The sequence below is a fragment of the Saccopteryx bilineata genome, chromosome 5 (assembly GCF_036850765.1).
Source record: "Saccopteryx bilineata isolate mSacBil1 chromosome 5, mSacBil1_pri_phased_curated, whole genome shotgun sequence".
Taxonomy (NCBI): domain Eukaryota; kingdom Metazoa; phylum Chordata; class Mammalia; order Chiroptera; family Emballonuridae; genus Saccopteryx; species Saccopteryx bilineata.
Window position 1 is genome coordinate 262121665 of NC_089494.1, and position 15704 is coordinate 262137368.

The window sequence follows — 15704 nt, forward strand, 5'->3', positions numbered from 1 at the left end:
CCCCCAGACTGGCAGTTTCTGAGCAAACACAGGGGACATCCAACCCTAACCCTGCATGAAGGAGGTACCATGGCAACCGTGCACCACAGAACCCTGGGAGAGAAAAACGGGCTCCAATAGGAGCCACAGAGTCAGGACGGGGCCGAGCTGCCTGTCTCCTGTCCCCTGTCCCCTGGGCCACCACTCTGTACTTGGCAGGCATCCCAGCAGAGCTGCCTGCTCGGAGCAGGGGGTGGCTAGTCACTTGGGGACTGCCCCAATTAGGCTTTGGACCCTCACAAAGCCCAGCGTGACCAGGAGCCATTCAGACTGGCCCCATCTGAAATGGGAAGTCTGAGCTCAATCATTGGTTTTCAAACAGCCTTTAAAAAAAAAAAAAACTCTATAAGGTACAGGACTCCAGTCTAAAGTAAAAACAGTTCTCTTCAAGGTCAGGTGTAACACACATGGCGGAGGAGAACAGAGTCCTGTGGCCCAGTCTGAATCCCCCTCGGCGTTCAGCTGGGTGACCTGGGCCGGTCACGCCTCCCAGGTTCTGGCTCCTCTTCTGTGAACGGGCGGGGTGGCAGGACCTGCCTCGCTGGTTCTTGTTAGGCTTAAGTGAGTTAATTTTCCTGCAGGGTGGTTAGAGAAGGTAAATGCTCACTGAACACTTGTGAATTTTTTTAAAGAAGGGAGTGAAATATTCACGGAACTTCAGAACCAGACGAATTGTCCCTTCTGGCTTTGTAAAAACATACACTTTGTGAACATAGCCGTGTTTAGATTGGAGCCGATCAGAGGCTTAACCGAGGCGGAGGGCCTGGTGCCTGACGCTGCTCTGTCAGCAATGCCCCCACACACACACACACACACGTGCACCCCGGGAGGCACAGGCCTGCCTTTGTCCCTGCGTCCCGGGTTTAATTCCTCAGGGCTACAGATCCAGAAAAGCTTGGCCAGTACCTGTGACTTACCTTCTAACACACCCTTTATTTAACTTAGCTAGTGAGCCTTGAGTGCACTGGCTGCACCCTTGAACAAATACACTGCCCTGTGAGGCTGAGCAGACGCAGTCACCCCCTAGTGAGAGTCCAGCCCAGGCCCCGCCCTCAGGAAAAGCAGCCAGGCCAGCCGCGAGAGGCCCAGGTCAGCCAGGAAGAGCCGTGGGAGCCCCGAGGGAGAGCCCGGCGTGGAAGACGTGTCGGGGCCTCTGGAGCACGTGGAGTGTGCCCACTTTGAGAGCAAGGGGAGGAGCTGGATTCGGCGAGGCCAGCCGGAGCCTATCCAGCGCCGTCGGCATCACTGGGAGGTCTCAGGCACGGCCCGGGCGGCTGCTGGTTCCAGAGGCAAGAGCTAGAGGTCTGGGGCCAGGGTGGAAGTGAGCCCCTACCCCACACGCAGCTGGAGCCCCCTCGGCTCTGAAGGAGGGCCCGGGTACGGTCCAGAGGAGCTCTGGGAAGAAGCGGCTGGGGTACATTGTGGCTCAGTTTGGAGAAGAGACGGCGAAAGGCTGTCCCCCCTCTCAGCAGACCTGGTCCTCTGGCTCTGGAGACAGGACCACTTCCAGGGAACCAACCATAAACTTCAGAACGCCCTGTGCCCTGGGGTCCCAAGGCGCCTTGTCACTGTCCCCCTTTCCTGTTGATAAACGGGGTGCTGCCTGCGGCCCAGGCCCTGGTGCTGGGGGCTTGGAGGCATTGGCAGAGCCCAGACTATGGGGCCAAAGGCTGCTGCTTTGGAATCAGACCCACCCTCTGCGAAGAGGAGGGGCCTAGGTCTCTGAGCCCCGCTGTGCGTCCGCTGTTTATGTGAGGTCATTGGTCCTTACAGCTAGCTCCCGTCCCTGTCTCCCCTTACCCCCTGGCAACACTTTCCACGGGGATTCTTAGAGGTCCGATGACTTGCCCCAGTCACATGGCAGGACCGTGGCACAGAGAAGGTGGGAACCCAAGCCTGCTCCTACAGGGCCACGAAGAAACCAGCATTTTCCTGGGCCTTAAATTCCCACTTCAGAGCACTGTCCATGGAGCAGGCCCCCGGACCAGCCGGGAAAGAACCATGCTGGCCGCAGGGTCACCAACAGCCAACACCACGTCCGGGTGCCTGCTCAGACTGGGCCGTCACCACCCCTGCCCCGGCTGTGGGAGCCCAGGGAGGGTCCACGGTGTGGTGGGGGCTCACAGGCCTTCCATGACGCCGTAGCATCGTTTGAGCTGCTCCCGAACACCCAGCTGGCTGTTGCCATGGGGAGGGTTTGAGGCTAGACGGCAGTGCAGCTCAGGGAGACCCCCACCACGTCCAGCACCCAGAGGGGCTTCTTTCATGAAGTCTGCACCACCCCAGGGTGGTGACAAATGCTGTCGGAAAAACCACCCAGCCTCCTGGGCACATGCTTCTACAGACCAACTATTCGATGTTCATTTATTCAAATGTCTGCTCCATCCCTCAGTTGCATTCCTCTATCCTGATCCCACATCCTGTAACTGCACGATCAAGTGGCAAATTTCTGCGGTTGCCTATTTCAAAATCGCCCACAGCCAGGATCCTGTCTTTCTCGCATCTGCCATCTGGTGACAGCCCTTTAACCATCCCAACTTCCGATCAGCACGCTTGGGTGTTGGAGTAAATAAACTCCCTGTCGGCCTGTTATCGCCGAAAGCTTGTTCCTCTGACAAAGGCACGCCCAGAAGTGGGGTTCTTAACCAAAGCCCCTCGCCTCCACACAGCCTCCCGAGGGGCCGTGCCCCAGTGTGGGGTCCCACCAGGCAGAGTGACTGGCACCGCCGGCCCTGAGAGAGCCGCCCAGAGGCTTGCAGTTTGGGTTAAAGCCAGCTCCCATCTTAGGAACCTGCTACTCCCGGGCAGTGACTTAGACGCCCCTGTGGCCCCACCCGGGACCTGCCAACGGGGACCTTCACCCCAGCTGCCCCTCCCCCGAGCTTCCACTCCTCTCGGACCGGCCTGCTTGTTTTCACCAGCACTAGGCGGTTGGTCTTTGTCATAAGCACGTAGTCTACGGGGGAATCACCCTTAGGCGCTCACGCCCAAACCAGAAACAGACCAGATTACGCCCTAACGTGTGTTGAGTGGGCAGAGACCTCTCCCGTCACTGGAACTGCTGGGGGTGGGGGGCAAGTTGCAGAAACGACCCCCGCCGACTGGCAGGAAAGTCCTATCAGAAGGGCAAAAACAAGGGCTTCCTGGGGCTGTTGGGCATCACCCCGTGTATCTGTGTGACAGAGACAACTCTGCTCCACAAGTCCCTCGTCTGGCGGGAGCCCTGGGCTGCAGCTGGACCTCTGGCCACCCAAGGGACCCCTCCCCAGCCTCCCTGCAGGACGCCCAGTTTCCTCAGAAACTGCACAGTACAGGGTCTCCGTCGCACGGGCCTCACACAGCCTCTTCTCCTGGCTCCTGCCAGTCAGGGCAGAGTGCTGGCCAGGCCGCACTTGGACCACTCACCGACCCCATGGTGAGCAGGGCGGGACCCTTAGACTGACACGTCCACCCAGCCTGCCCACAGGCATGGCTGTAGGAAACCCAGATTCCGGCCAGCAGTGCCGGGGGCCTGGGGCAGTATGAGGACCCCAGACCGTCCTGGCTGGTGGCAGTGGTCTTGGTCAGCCTGCTGGCTCTGGCTCCAGCCAACCCCCCCCCCCCCACTGCCAGCTTCCCCATCTCCTGCAGACTGCCCTCCTCAGAGAGGCCTCTTCATCCTCAGCGTGGACACAGACTGTCCCGGCTTCCCCAGCGACCGTGGGACCACGCGGCTGGGTGCCGCCAGGCCTCACTGAACCTTCAGTGAGGTTAAAGGGAACAGCAGCGACGTCATTAACGGGCTGGGGGGAGCGGGGGCGGCTTCGTGCTGACCACTTATGCAAAGGTTTTCTTGTTTCACCCCACAGCCCCACGAGGTGGGTTCTGTCTGTCTCCACACATGATAGGTGAGAAGACGGAGGCCCAGCCAGGGGAGGTCGTGCCCTCCAGATGCACAGCTCCCATCCAAGTGGGATCTGCGTCGGGGCCGCTGGGCTGCAGCGTCCCTGCTGAGACACCCAGCCTCAGTGCCACTCACATAGCAAGTGCTCAGGAAACACTTGTGGGGTGAATACGTGAGCGATGCGCAGATTTGCAGAGCTCAATGCTGCTCTTTCCAAGGCAAAGTTAGCTCTCGTTTGGCACATTCATAAGTGACACAGTCACCTGCACCTCTGGCGGGCTTCACCAAGGTGTCACGTGCGCAACTCACTTCTCCAAACATCCACACACGTCCGTCGTGCGTGGTCGACACCTTTGGCGCAATTTGAATAATGGGTTCCGTTCCGTTTTCGTTTTCACTTTGGCAGATGCTCCAGCCCCTCCCTGCAAGTCATCCTGTCACCTGACTGAGTGGGCCCCAGTCTAACAGTATCCAGGTGGAGATAATGGGGCTTTGTTTTTCAAAAAAAAGGACAGAGCTGTTTGAAATGAATCACTCACAATTAAGGCAATTATTTTGAGCTCTAAAAGCTTCTCGGTTGCTAGGAAACCACCCCAGGGACGCTGGTGAGCCTTTGTTCAAGTTTTCATCAGGTGGTTGAGCTCCTGCAGGCCTGGCCCAGAGTGGGGGGGAGGGCGGGGTGGGGGCAGGCTCTAGGTCAGCAGTGCGAGGGGGGGGGGGTACGGACTTAGTTCCAGGACCTGCAGGAGCGGTGGCCACAGATATCCATCAGAACTCACCCCAGGGACCTGAGGGATTCAGGTGGCACAGTCCAGGACCCCCTTTGGGGCCACGCTGCCTGGGGTCTGATCCTGCCCAGGACCCACAGGTTTGCAGCCTTGGCCAAGTCACCCCCCTCTTTGTGCCTCAGTTTCCTTATCTGTAAAACGAGAGAGATCACACCCTCTTTTAGGGTGCCTACGCAGAGGAACAGGGTGATGCACACGGGCCTCTCAGCACAGTGCCAGGCGCGGGCACAGCGTGTCCACAGTTAACACCACCCTGACATGGAGTGTGGAGGGAAGGAATGCCACTGGCTCGCTGGGCCAGTGACCAAATGGCCCCCAGGCCAGGCCGAGGCTCCCGGAGGGAGCCCAGCGGGTGTGAGGACCTCAGAGCTCTCCGGGCTAGGACAGACGGGATGACAATGACATCTCACCTGAGCGGACGACAGTCTGTATCTGGGAGAGGCCCGGGGAGGAGGGGAGCGGAGTGGGAGCACTGCTTCCTGCGGCCCCTCGCACACCCCCTCTATGCACCCCCGCAAACACCCCCTCTATGCACCCCCGCAGCTCTGAGCGCAGGGCTGCCCACGTGCACAGATCCAGGCGGAGCCACCTGGCCGCCACAAGTCCCTGGCCTTCTAGGAACCCCCGGCACCCCACGGTGCCACCATCTGGCTGCAAGCCCCTTCATATTGCCGGGAGCTCCCTAGTCGGGTCCCAGCCTGCCACCCTCAAGATTACAGGCGTCCCCAAACTACGGCAGCCGTGGGCCGCAAGTGGCCCCCTGAGGCCATTTATCCGCCCCCCCCCCCCCCGCCGCACTTCTGGAAGGGGCACCTCTTTCATTGGTGGTCAGTGAGAGGAGCATAGTTCCCATTGAAATACTGGTCGGTTTGTTGATTTAAATTTACTTGTTCTTGCCCTGGCCGGTTGGCTCAGCGGTAGAGCGTCGGCCTAGCGTGCGGAGGACCTGGGTTCGATTCCCTGCCAGGGCACACAGGAGAAGCGCCCATTTGCTTCTCCACCCCTCCGCCGCACTTTCCTCTCTGTCTCTCTCTTCCCCTCCCGCAGCCAAGGCTCCATTGGAGCAGAGATTGCCCGGGCGCTGGGGATGGCTCTGTGGCCTCTGCCTCAGGCGCTAGAGTGGCTCTGGTCGCAATATGGCGACGCCCAGGATGGGCAGAGCATCGCCCCCTGGTGGGCAGAGCATCGCCCCTGGTGGGCGTGCCGGGTGGATCCCAGTTGGGCGCATGCGGGAGTCTGTCTGACTGTCTCTCCCCGTTTCCAGCTTCAGAAAAATGAAAAAATGAAAAGAAAAAAAAAATTTACTTGTTCTTTATTTTAAATATTGTATTTGTTCCCGTTTTGTTTTTTTACTTTAAAATAAGGTATGTGCAGTGTGCATAGGGGTTTGTTCATAGTTTTTTTTTATAGTCCGGCTCTCCAACGGTCTGAAGGACAGTGAACTGGCCCCCTGTGTAAAAAGTTTGGGGACCCCCTACAAGGACAGCGTGGAGTCCAATCCCACTTCTGCTGCCCACTCAGGCATGGGGTGGGTGGGGCTTAGGGAAGCGCGCACCCATCTGCGGATCCTCAGCTGTGAGCGCTGTGGGGACCCGTGGAACGGGGCGGCCGGGGACTCAGAACAATGGCGCCAGAGTGTGCTTCATCTCAGCGAACACAACACACTGACTCTCACTCAGTCTGTGGGTCAGCAGCCCGGCGGGGGTCTCCCGGGGCGGAATCAAGGTGTGGGCAGGGCTGGTTCTTTTCTAACTCCTGAGGAGGCCAGGCCTCTGACCTCTGCCTCCACTTTCACATCCAGCGGGGTCCTCATGTCCCACCTCCCTGGCACTTTTCCCACTGGGGCTGCTCCCTCTGAGCACGGCCAGCAGGAGCGTTCCGCTCACAGGGACGCATGTGGCAGGCGGGTCCCACCTGGACACCTCAGGCTACTCTCCCCAGCTCAAGGTCCATGACCTGAGTCACCCCCCCCCCCGAAGGGATAGCATGAAGCCGACGTGAGATGACACAGGCCACACCCCCCGCACGGGGAACCATGGGTCCACTCAAGTATTTTTTATCTCATTATTCATCCAGCTGAGGAGTGGCCTTACCTCTATCTTGCAGGTGCAGTTCAGAGAGGTTAGCCACATGTCCAAGATCACATAGCCAGGAAGTGGCTCTTCTCCAACTTGATGCTCTGTCCCGAGGGCTGTGTGGCTGATGGAGAACTTAGCCGGTGAAAGTCCGGCTCGCACACCCACCAGAACGGCCCCTGCCTTCCTCCTGCTGGGCCTGGCGTGTAAAACACCCCCTTGAACGTGCAGAGGCTAAGAGACTAGGCCGAGGCTCCCGGAGGACGGGGTGGGTGGGCGACATGCAGGGAAATCCACGGGTGCACACTGCTTCCCCACACGCCCTCCTGCCTGTCTCAGCCATCACAGTAGGCGGGGCCGGGCCTCTGGCTTGCAGAACTAATCCGGATTCCCCGTGGCCTCTGTCCTCTCGGCTCCCTTTCCCTGGGACACTGAGACACGTGTGTGTGATAGTCCTTCTAGGGATGGTCTGGGTTAGGGGTCAGCCGGCCCGCGCTCAAAACCCCGCACCAACACGTGCTAGCTGCGTTGTCTCTATAGCTAATTCCTTAACCTCCCTGACCCTGGGTCTCCTCATCTGTACCGTATTGGACGTGAGGGGGTCTAAAACGCTCGTGGGAGCATGGGAGAATATTTGGAAATCATAATGGTTTATGCTCATCAGCTTCAACACAAACCACCTATGTTGAGGGCTACGTGCCAGGCACTGTGCTCTGTAAGCCTGAGCCTACATAATCTCATCCCTCCCAAAACGATGAGGTCGGTATCATTTTTCGCTCCGTTTCCTCGGTGACCAAGTCAGAGGTCATAAAGATTAAAAAGCTGCATTAGGAGCCGGAGGCAGCAAAGCCTCGAGGTGAAGCAGGCTTCGGGCACCCGTGAGTACCCCCATCCGCCCGATCGCCCCCAGACGGGACCCAGCGCCCCACTTGGGGCGGGCCTCATGAAAAACAAACACTGTGCTGAGCCTCCTTTTCGATGTCACCTTTGTTATTTTATTGGAAAAAGCTGGTATTCACATATTTATAATTTTATTCAACAAGTTGGGTAATTTGTGAGACACCAAAGGAAAATGCACCTATGAGTAACAGAGTTCAAAAGGGTCAGGTCTGCCTGCCCCCCCCCCACCACAGGTTCCACGCCACCACCAGCGGAGACCTCGCTCGGGGAGAACCGAAATAAAAGACAGAGACACCCCAACCACGTCACAACCACTACGGGAACGCCCGCCCAGTCCAAGAAGAGCAGACAGTCTGACCAGAGCCAGGAAGCCATGTCCGCGACCCTGTTCCCAACGGTCCTCCCGCAGTCTCCAGCGCCGCCCCCCACCCCCCACCGCCCTCCACCTCCTGTTCTCAACACACATTTTGTGATTTCATGGTTTACTTCAGACATTCTCTCCCAGGGATCCAAAGACAGGCTTTTCTTACTTAAAAAAAAAAATCATTTTCTTTCTTTTTCTTTTTTCTTTCTTCTTTTTGGTGTGGTGTCCAAAGTTTAAAAGAGAAGGGAGGAACCAGGCACTGTAGTAAGACCCCCTTTTGAAGACGCCGTTAAGATCTGTACTCGGTGGATCGGAGAGTGTTCCACCTGTGGCCTGACAAAACACCCCCAGCTGCCGATGCGAGCTTCCTCTCCGCATCTGACTCACAAGAAGGGACACGGATTGTGCCAGGTATCCCAGGAACTGCGTAAGCATAAGGCCCTCAGAGCTGGATTTTGGCTTCAACAAGATTTCTATACAGTTGTACCACATTCTTGAACCTCTTTACAAAAAAAAACAAAAAACCAGAGAGGAGGGAGGAAGCAATCCGATCCTGTGACTGTTAACCTTAAAACTAGATTATTATATACATATAATACTGTCCAGGTGACCTGGATTTTACAGTGATATAGAAAAACATTCTTCATTCATGTTGATTTGAAGGAAAGAAAAAAAGAAAAATCAATGGACCCATTTCCTTGCGTAGACGTCGTATGGCTGGAAGTGAGTGCACATGCGTTTTGTGCTTTGACACACACAAAGGTATACCGTCACTGAGAAAAATCTCAGCTGGGTCTGTTTCCTGGGTCAGGTTACAGCTTGTGTAAAAAAAAAAAAAAAAAAAAAAAAAGGGTTGGGGGCGGGGCTGTGCAGGCTGCTTTGGGAATCAAAAACACACACAGCCCACTGTGGTCCCGCTGCCCTTCCTGGGTGGTCGGCAGGAGCCAGCCTTGACCTCTGTGGCCCTGGGGGGAGGTGTCCCGAGACTGTGTGGTCATTAAAGAAAAGGTCCTACAATGTCATGACATGCAGTTCTCTTTTGGAGGCGGTCCAGTGCATCTGAAAAGGTGGCGGGATGGGTGCGGCATGGGGGGAGGGGACGGCGTGGAGGGCTCAGCTGCTGAAGCCGCCACACAGCGCCAGGAACCACCAGGAACCACCGGGGTCTTCTCCACTCTCCAGCCTGCACCTTGGTTCTCCCAGGACCTCTGTTGTCGTCCCCCTCTGCTCTGTTCTGCTTCACAGACAGAGGAAGAGAACCTTCCGGGCTAGACTGTGGTTTGGGAGAGCGCCGGTGCGAATACCTGGACGGGGTTCCTGACACCACCCCTTGATTGGTGCTCGCCTAGGACAAGCGGTAGATCCTGCCAGGGCCTAGGTTTCTTCAAGTGTACAAGGGGGTGTGTGATAAATTGTTCATCTTTTCATCCCTGGCACCGGGCACAGAGCCGGACACCCAGTGAGCAGTTTGGTGCGTGTGGATGGTCGGGTCATGATGAGGACCCCGGAAGGTCATGGACAGAGCCAGGGTCAGTTCCCATGGGGTGCCCAATGACTGCTGCAGAAGAATGAGTATATAGTGATTAAATTAATGCTCCTGAAGGACCCAGGGCCATGCCTGGTCCACAGCCGACGCCGCAGCCAAGGCTGGTTAAATCAGGTGAGAATAACAGGCACCCGGGTGGGAAGATTTCACTCCCCACCCCCTCCCCTCGGAGCCCTAACAGACCTGGGATTCTGAAAGACACGGAAAGAACCTAAAAGACAGCTGGCACCCCCAAAGTCTCCGCAGGAGCTCACCATCCCAAATGCAAACGTGAGACCCTCCACTCCGAGTCCGACTCCGGACGTGGAAACCACCCCCTTTCTGACCAGAGGACCCCCGGCTGGCTTGCCTGCGCCTCACCCTCTGTCCCCGGAGCCTCGGAGCCTCGATGGGAGCAGGGGTGTGTGTGGGGGGGCACCGATGCGCATGAGAGTCACAGCCCCCATCAGCTCCCGCTTCCCCAGAAAACCGTCGGAGAAATGAACCCGGGGATGTAAAAACCCTAACAAACGCGGTTACACCGCGTGCGGGTCAAGTGCCGGCAGGAAAGAACCCTGAACTCCAAGGCCGATCGTCACGTCCGCCTTACGATCCGAGGCTGTGAATCCTTTGTTTTCCTCCTTCTGAACAACTGCCCAGCAAAGGCGGGCTGGCCTCGGGAAGCCTGGGGAGGGACTGGGCCGAAGTGACCAGCTCTCCCGCCATGCCACTTCCTCTCCTGGAGGGGCTGTCGGACTGGACCGACCGGCATGCGGGACACAGCCACGGGAGGCGGCCCCCCGCAGGAGGCGGCTCCGCGCATGCGCCCTCTAGTGCATCTCGGAGTTGACCTTGTCCTGGAAGATGTAGAGGTTGTTGGTGGCGGCGATGGCGATGATGTTCTCGGCCGGGTGCCAGGCCGTGTGCAGGATCTTCTTGGTGAAGTCCAAGCTGTCCACGCTGATGTCGTCGCGCCGGCGCTTGCCGCCCACGCACACGCGCCGCGGCTTGAGCACCGCCCGGGGCTTGCTGCTCTCCCTGGAGGCCTCCAAGGTCACGTCCCGCTTGGTGTTGCGGTCGAACATGCGGAAGAAGTTGTTGTAGGCCCCGGTCATGATGACGCTGTCAGAGGAGGAGAGGGGTCAGGCGTGGGCGAAGGAAACCGGCCGCCCCTTCCCTGGACGTAAACCCTGGGGAGCCTCAAGCCATCGCTCCCTGCAAAGGCAGGAGGCGCGGGCCAGGCCTGTCTCGGTGACACCTGCCCTTGGGGTTCAGCTGCCATTGCCACACAGACGTCAAGGCCAGGAGCTAAGACCTCGTTGGTGCTCTGCCTCAAACACCATAAAGACATTCTCCCAGACTTCCCCCTCGGGTCCGGAGCGAGAGCCGTAGGTGCAGGAGACCCGGCCACAACAGAGGGCAGCAAAGGGAGGAAGGCAGGAGATGCCGGCTATGAACGCCTACTGTGTCAGCCAGCCCCGCCCTTCCCGGCAGGACCCTGGGGCCCACTGTGCTCCGAGCCCCTGAGGGAACAGATGAATGTTCTCTGCACACCACCAGTGAGCAGATGCAGACCTGCCCGCCCTGCCCGGCAGGCCCCTGGGCCCACTGTGCTCCGAGCCCCTGAGGGAACAGATGCATGCTCTCTGCACACCACCAGTGAGCAGATGCAGACCTGCCCGCCCTGCCCGGCAGGCCCCTGGGCCCACTGTGCTCCGAGCCCCTGAGGGAACAGATGCATGCTCTCTGCACACTACCAGTGAGCAGATGCAGACCTGCCCGCCCTTCCCGGCAGGCCCCTGGGCCCACTGTGCTCCGAGCCCCTGAGGGAACAGATGCATGCTCTCTGCACACCACCAGTGAGCAGATGCAGACCTGCCCGCCCTGCCCGGCAGGCCCCTGGGCCCACTGTGCTCCGAGCCCCTGAGGGAACAGATGCATGCTCTCTGCACACCACCAGTGAGCAGATGCAGACCAGCCCCGCCCTTCCCGGCAGGACCCTGGGGCCCACTGTGCTCCGAGCCCCTGAGGGAACAGATGCATGCTCTCTGCACACCACCAGTGAGCAGATGCAGACCTGCCCGCCCTTCCCGGCAGGCCCCTGGGCCCACTGTGCTCCGAGCCCCTGAGGGGACAGATGCATGCTCTCTGCACACCACCAGTGAGCAGATGCAGACCTGCCCGCCCTTCCCGGCAGGCCCCTGGGCCCACTGTGCTCCGAGCCCCTGAGGGGACAGATGCATGCTCTCTGCACACCACCAGTGAGCAGATGCAGACCTGCCCGCCCTTCCCGGCAGGCCCCTGGGCCCACTGTGCTCCGAGCCCCTGAGGGGACAGATGCATGCTCTCTGCACACCACCAGTGAGCAGATGCAGACCTGCCCGCCCTTCCCGGCAGGCCCCTGGGCCCACTGTGCTCCGAGCCCCTGAGGGGACAGATGCATGCTCTCTGCACACCACCAGTGAGCAGATGCAGACCTGCCCGCCCTTCCCGGCAGGCCCCTGGGCCCACTGTGCTCCGAGCCCCTGAGGGGACAGATGCATGCTCTCTGCACACCACCAGTGAGCAGATGCAGACCTGCCCGCCCTGCCACGGAGAAGTCTCTGTCTGTCACCGCTGTTTGTCACTGTGAAACCAAGGGGACGTTCCTCTCTCCTTTCTCACCAACCTGTCAGCCCCTCCGTGTGCTGGTCCTTCCCAGGAAGAACTTCCCCTTGGCCTGGGGCCTGGAAGACTGGAGTCTAGCATCCCCTTTTTGGTTCCCAACCACGAGTGGCTTTGGGGCTCCGCTGCCCAGCCAGGCGGTGCCTGGAGACGGCCATGCGCTGACAAGGCTGGCCCGGCCAGTGCCCACCACCTGCCGAGTCAGTGTTTGTGGCCACTCCCCCTGACACCCAAACTGTTTTCTCGGAGCTCATGTTCAGAGCTCGGTGGGTGGGCGTTTGGGGGCAATGGGGCTAAAACCCCTCTGCAAACTGGCTCTTCTGTGTGTGTTCTGGGGCTTCCAGGGGGACCCAGACGGGGCTCACCTGGGCAGCCATCCCTCTGAGCAAGGACAGACCCGTGGTGAGTGGAGGGCCTCTCTGAAGCTATCTGGAGAGCGATGGGGGTGGCCCACGCCTGGGGAGGTGGCCAAACAGTTCTGCCTTTTTAAAAGACCTGTCATCCCCAGAGATGAAGGGAGGGTGGGTGGAGAATTCTTATGTATTTTCTGGCTCTATTCTTTTCTGTTCTAAACTTCTGCCTCTAAAACCTTAATTCATGTGAATAGAAGGGTTTGGCATTGAGACAATTAAATGACGTGTGTGGAGGCACAAGGAGGCAGGTGGGAGTGTGTGTGGGCGTGAGGAGCCCACCCTAGCTGCTCAGGTGTGGGGAGAGCGCCCGCCACCTCCCACCAAACTCAAGAAGCCCCTCTTCTCTCTGTAGGAGTCAGCTCACCCTGGAGAAGGCTGGGCTGGCTCTAATGTCCCCTCAGCCATGACCCAGGAGACCTCACTGCACTGTGACTACCCCCCTTCCCCCCGCAGTGTGGTAGCAGGCAGTCGCTGAGCCTGAAAAAGCCCCACAACCAGACAAGGTCTGGCACCTTAGTCACTGTAAGAGGCGTGAGGGCCAGCAGCCGCCCTCAGCGTCCAGGTGCCTGGCCATATTAGCCAACAGGAGGCCACCCAGTGTGTGAGCCTCGGCCAGGTCATCACCGGGAGTGCCCTCGACCTTAACTGGGGGCTCGGAACGGAGACCAGGCTAGAAGGAGGAAATGGAAGGAAAGCCCCAACCCAGAGCTGTTCTCCTAGAAGACAGACACGCCCGGCAATGGGCCCCACTGAGAGCCCACTCAAGACCTGGGGACGTTGGTCCTTCCGGCTTCCGTGGCCCAGCCTTTATAAGGGCCACGCTAGGGGACACAGCTGGGGGCCAGGTGAAGTCGGCATTGCAGCCAAGGCTGGGGGAGCAAGAGAGGCCACTCTGCCCCCAGTCCCAGAGTGGCCCAAGGCCGGGGAGCCGGGGGGGGACGGGACAGTTGAGTTAATCCTGGCAGTAACGAGTGGACACTCAGGGGCGACGGTGGCCTGTCCATTGACACAGTGATCCCTATGCAGCTATAGCTCCCTGGAGGTGACAACTTCCCCAGGGGTAAGAGAATAGTGTGCAAAGGGTGTGGAGCAGGCGGTGCAGGGTGTGTGTGTGTGTGAGTGTGAGACACAGAGAGAGAGAGAGCGGGAGCATGAACTCCGACCTCCCGATGCAGGGCAGCAACCCCGTCAGGCCTGTGGTCCTGACAGGCGTCCGTGGTGCCAGGCCCTGTGTCGGGCTGGGTGACAGGGTGCTCCCCCCACACCTGCCAGGACCCCGCCCGCCGGAAATTAAACCCGGTCGGTGCTGACGAGCAGATGTCTGCGGGCCAAGCTTTCTCAGAGGTGGTTCCTGCCCCTCCCTCCTGCCCCTCCCTCCTGACCGCCGCTGTGCCGGCCTTGGGACACTGGGGTGACACAGCAAGGGCAGGTGGTCTCTGCTTTACTCAGGGGGAGTCGGGACGCCCACCCCGCCCTCACCCGACCTCCCTGCAACCTCCACCTCTCTGGGCTGCACAAGGAGGCGGTCCTGCCCCAGAGCCTGCGGAGCCGAGGGTCACCCTGAGGCCTCAAACCCACCAGGAGAGCCCAAAGGCCCCCACAGCAGCCCTGCCCAGAGTGGACTCCGGGGGCAGGTGCAGCTGTAGTCCTCAAACCGGTCCCTGGGCAGGGATTGGGGCCAGAGTGTCTGCCGTGGAGCTCAGCCAGAGGTCAGGAGCGGGGCGGGGCTGCCCCAGATACCGAACTCACTGCACACGGGACAGAGGCCTTTCTCTCCGCCCGAGTTACTGGGCCTAAGAGGCAAAGGCACGCCCCAGGCTCGGGCAGGGTGGGCAGGCGCTGGGCTCCGACCAGCCCGCCTGGGTCCAGTTCTCAGCTCTGCCCCTAACTTGCTCCTTAACCCCCCAGGCAGGCTTTCCCGTCTATAAACTGGGGAGGCTGAGGGCCCAGCCCCTGGTGGGCGGACGCAGGAAGGCACTTGGAGCAATGCTGGGCTCTATAGAACCCCCTCCTAAATGCCAACAGGTACTTCTAATCACCGCGGCCTGAAGCCGGTGCTTCCTGAAGCGTCCCGGGGTGGGACGCTGCCTGCCCTGGGCGCTGGGGGCCCAGCGCACCCCTCCTCCATGAAGCCAGCCCTCCTGTGTTCTTCGGGGAGCAGGTCACTGAAACGCAGAGGGTGCTTCCACCGAGACCCACTCTTCTCCTGACATTAAGGGGAAGGGAGAATCAGATCATTCAATCCTGGTTCCGTTAAGGGACAGACCCAGCTGTCTCTCCAGGGAAGACGGAGCCTCCTCCCACCTGCAGGGAAAGGGTTCTCTAGCTGGGAACGCCAGGCCCCTGCACGTGCAAACCACGGCAGGCCAGGACAGACCGGCCCATTGCTCACATTCTTACATGTTTTCTCACATTCCAGAAGGTTCTCTCAACAGGGCCAAGGGCAGCCCCGCGCTGGCCTGCATCTCGGCAAGTCGTGTCCCCTCTGCTGGCCTCCTCTGCCTGTGGGGTCGGGACTCTGGCTGCTCTTGCTCCCCACCCCCAGACCTCCTCTTTCCACTGGGAGAGGCTCCTGCCCCCACCCCCGTGGTTCTGGAGGGTCTGTCAATCACAGCGCTGCACCCGCCCCCTGCTGGCCATCTGTAGCAGGTTATAATTATGTCCGTGCTGAGTGGCTCAGAAAGTGACCATGTGATCCAAGCAAAGCCAATCTGATACTTCCATGAGAATTTTCTGTAGGCCCTGCAGGGGTTGGGAGGTCAAGGGAAGGGGGACTATGTGGGGGTCCTCAACCCCAGCAGCAAGGGGGAGATGCCTCCAGTAGGAGGGGAGGAGGCTAGGGTGTAAGGAGGACAGACACAGAGGAGACGGCCCCAGAGATACAGCAAGCAGCCTGGGGTAGCCTTGCCCGGCGCTGCCCAGGACAAGCTGAGGCTCGTCTGACTGCTGAAGTCAGAAGATGCTTTGCTGACACAAATCCCGTCCTCCCAGAGCAGAGCAGGGAGAGGAGGTGGCGTGTGAGGCGGTGCTCGGAGGCTCAGTGGGTAACCAGG

The 15704-nt window shown here is 59.5% G+C and overlaps 1 protein-coding gene across 2 annotated transcripts in view; it reads right to left on the reverse strand.

Moving 5' to 3' along the window:
• Positions 1-9483: 9483 nt before the first annotated feature.
• The window catches only part of PPP2R2C (protein phosphatase 2 regulatory subunit Bgamma), a 101419-nt gene continuing 95198 nt past the window's right edge, over positions 9484-15704 (reverse strand). For both annotated transcript variants that reach the window (XM_066233310.1, XM_066233311.1), the window contains exon 9: positions 9484-10696. In XM_066233310.1, the coding sequence (XP_066089407.1) occupies positions 10405-10696 (292 nt within the window). In that variant the 3' untranslated portion in view covers positions 9484-10404. The remainder of the gene's footprint in view (positions 10697-15704) is intronic.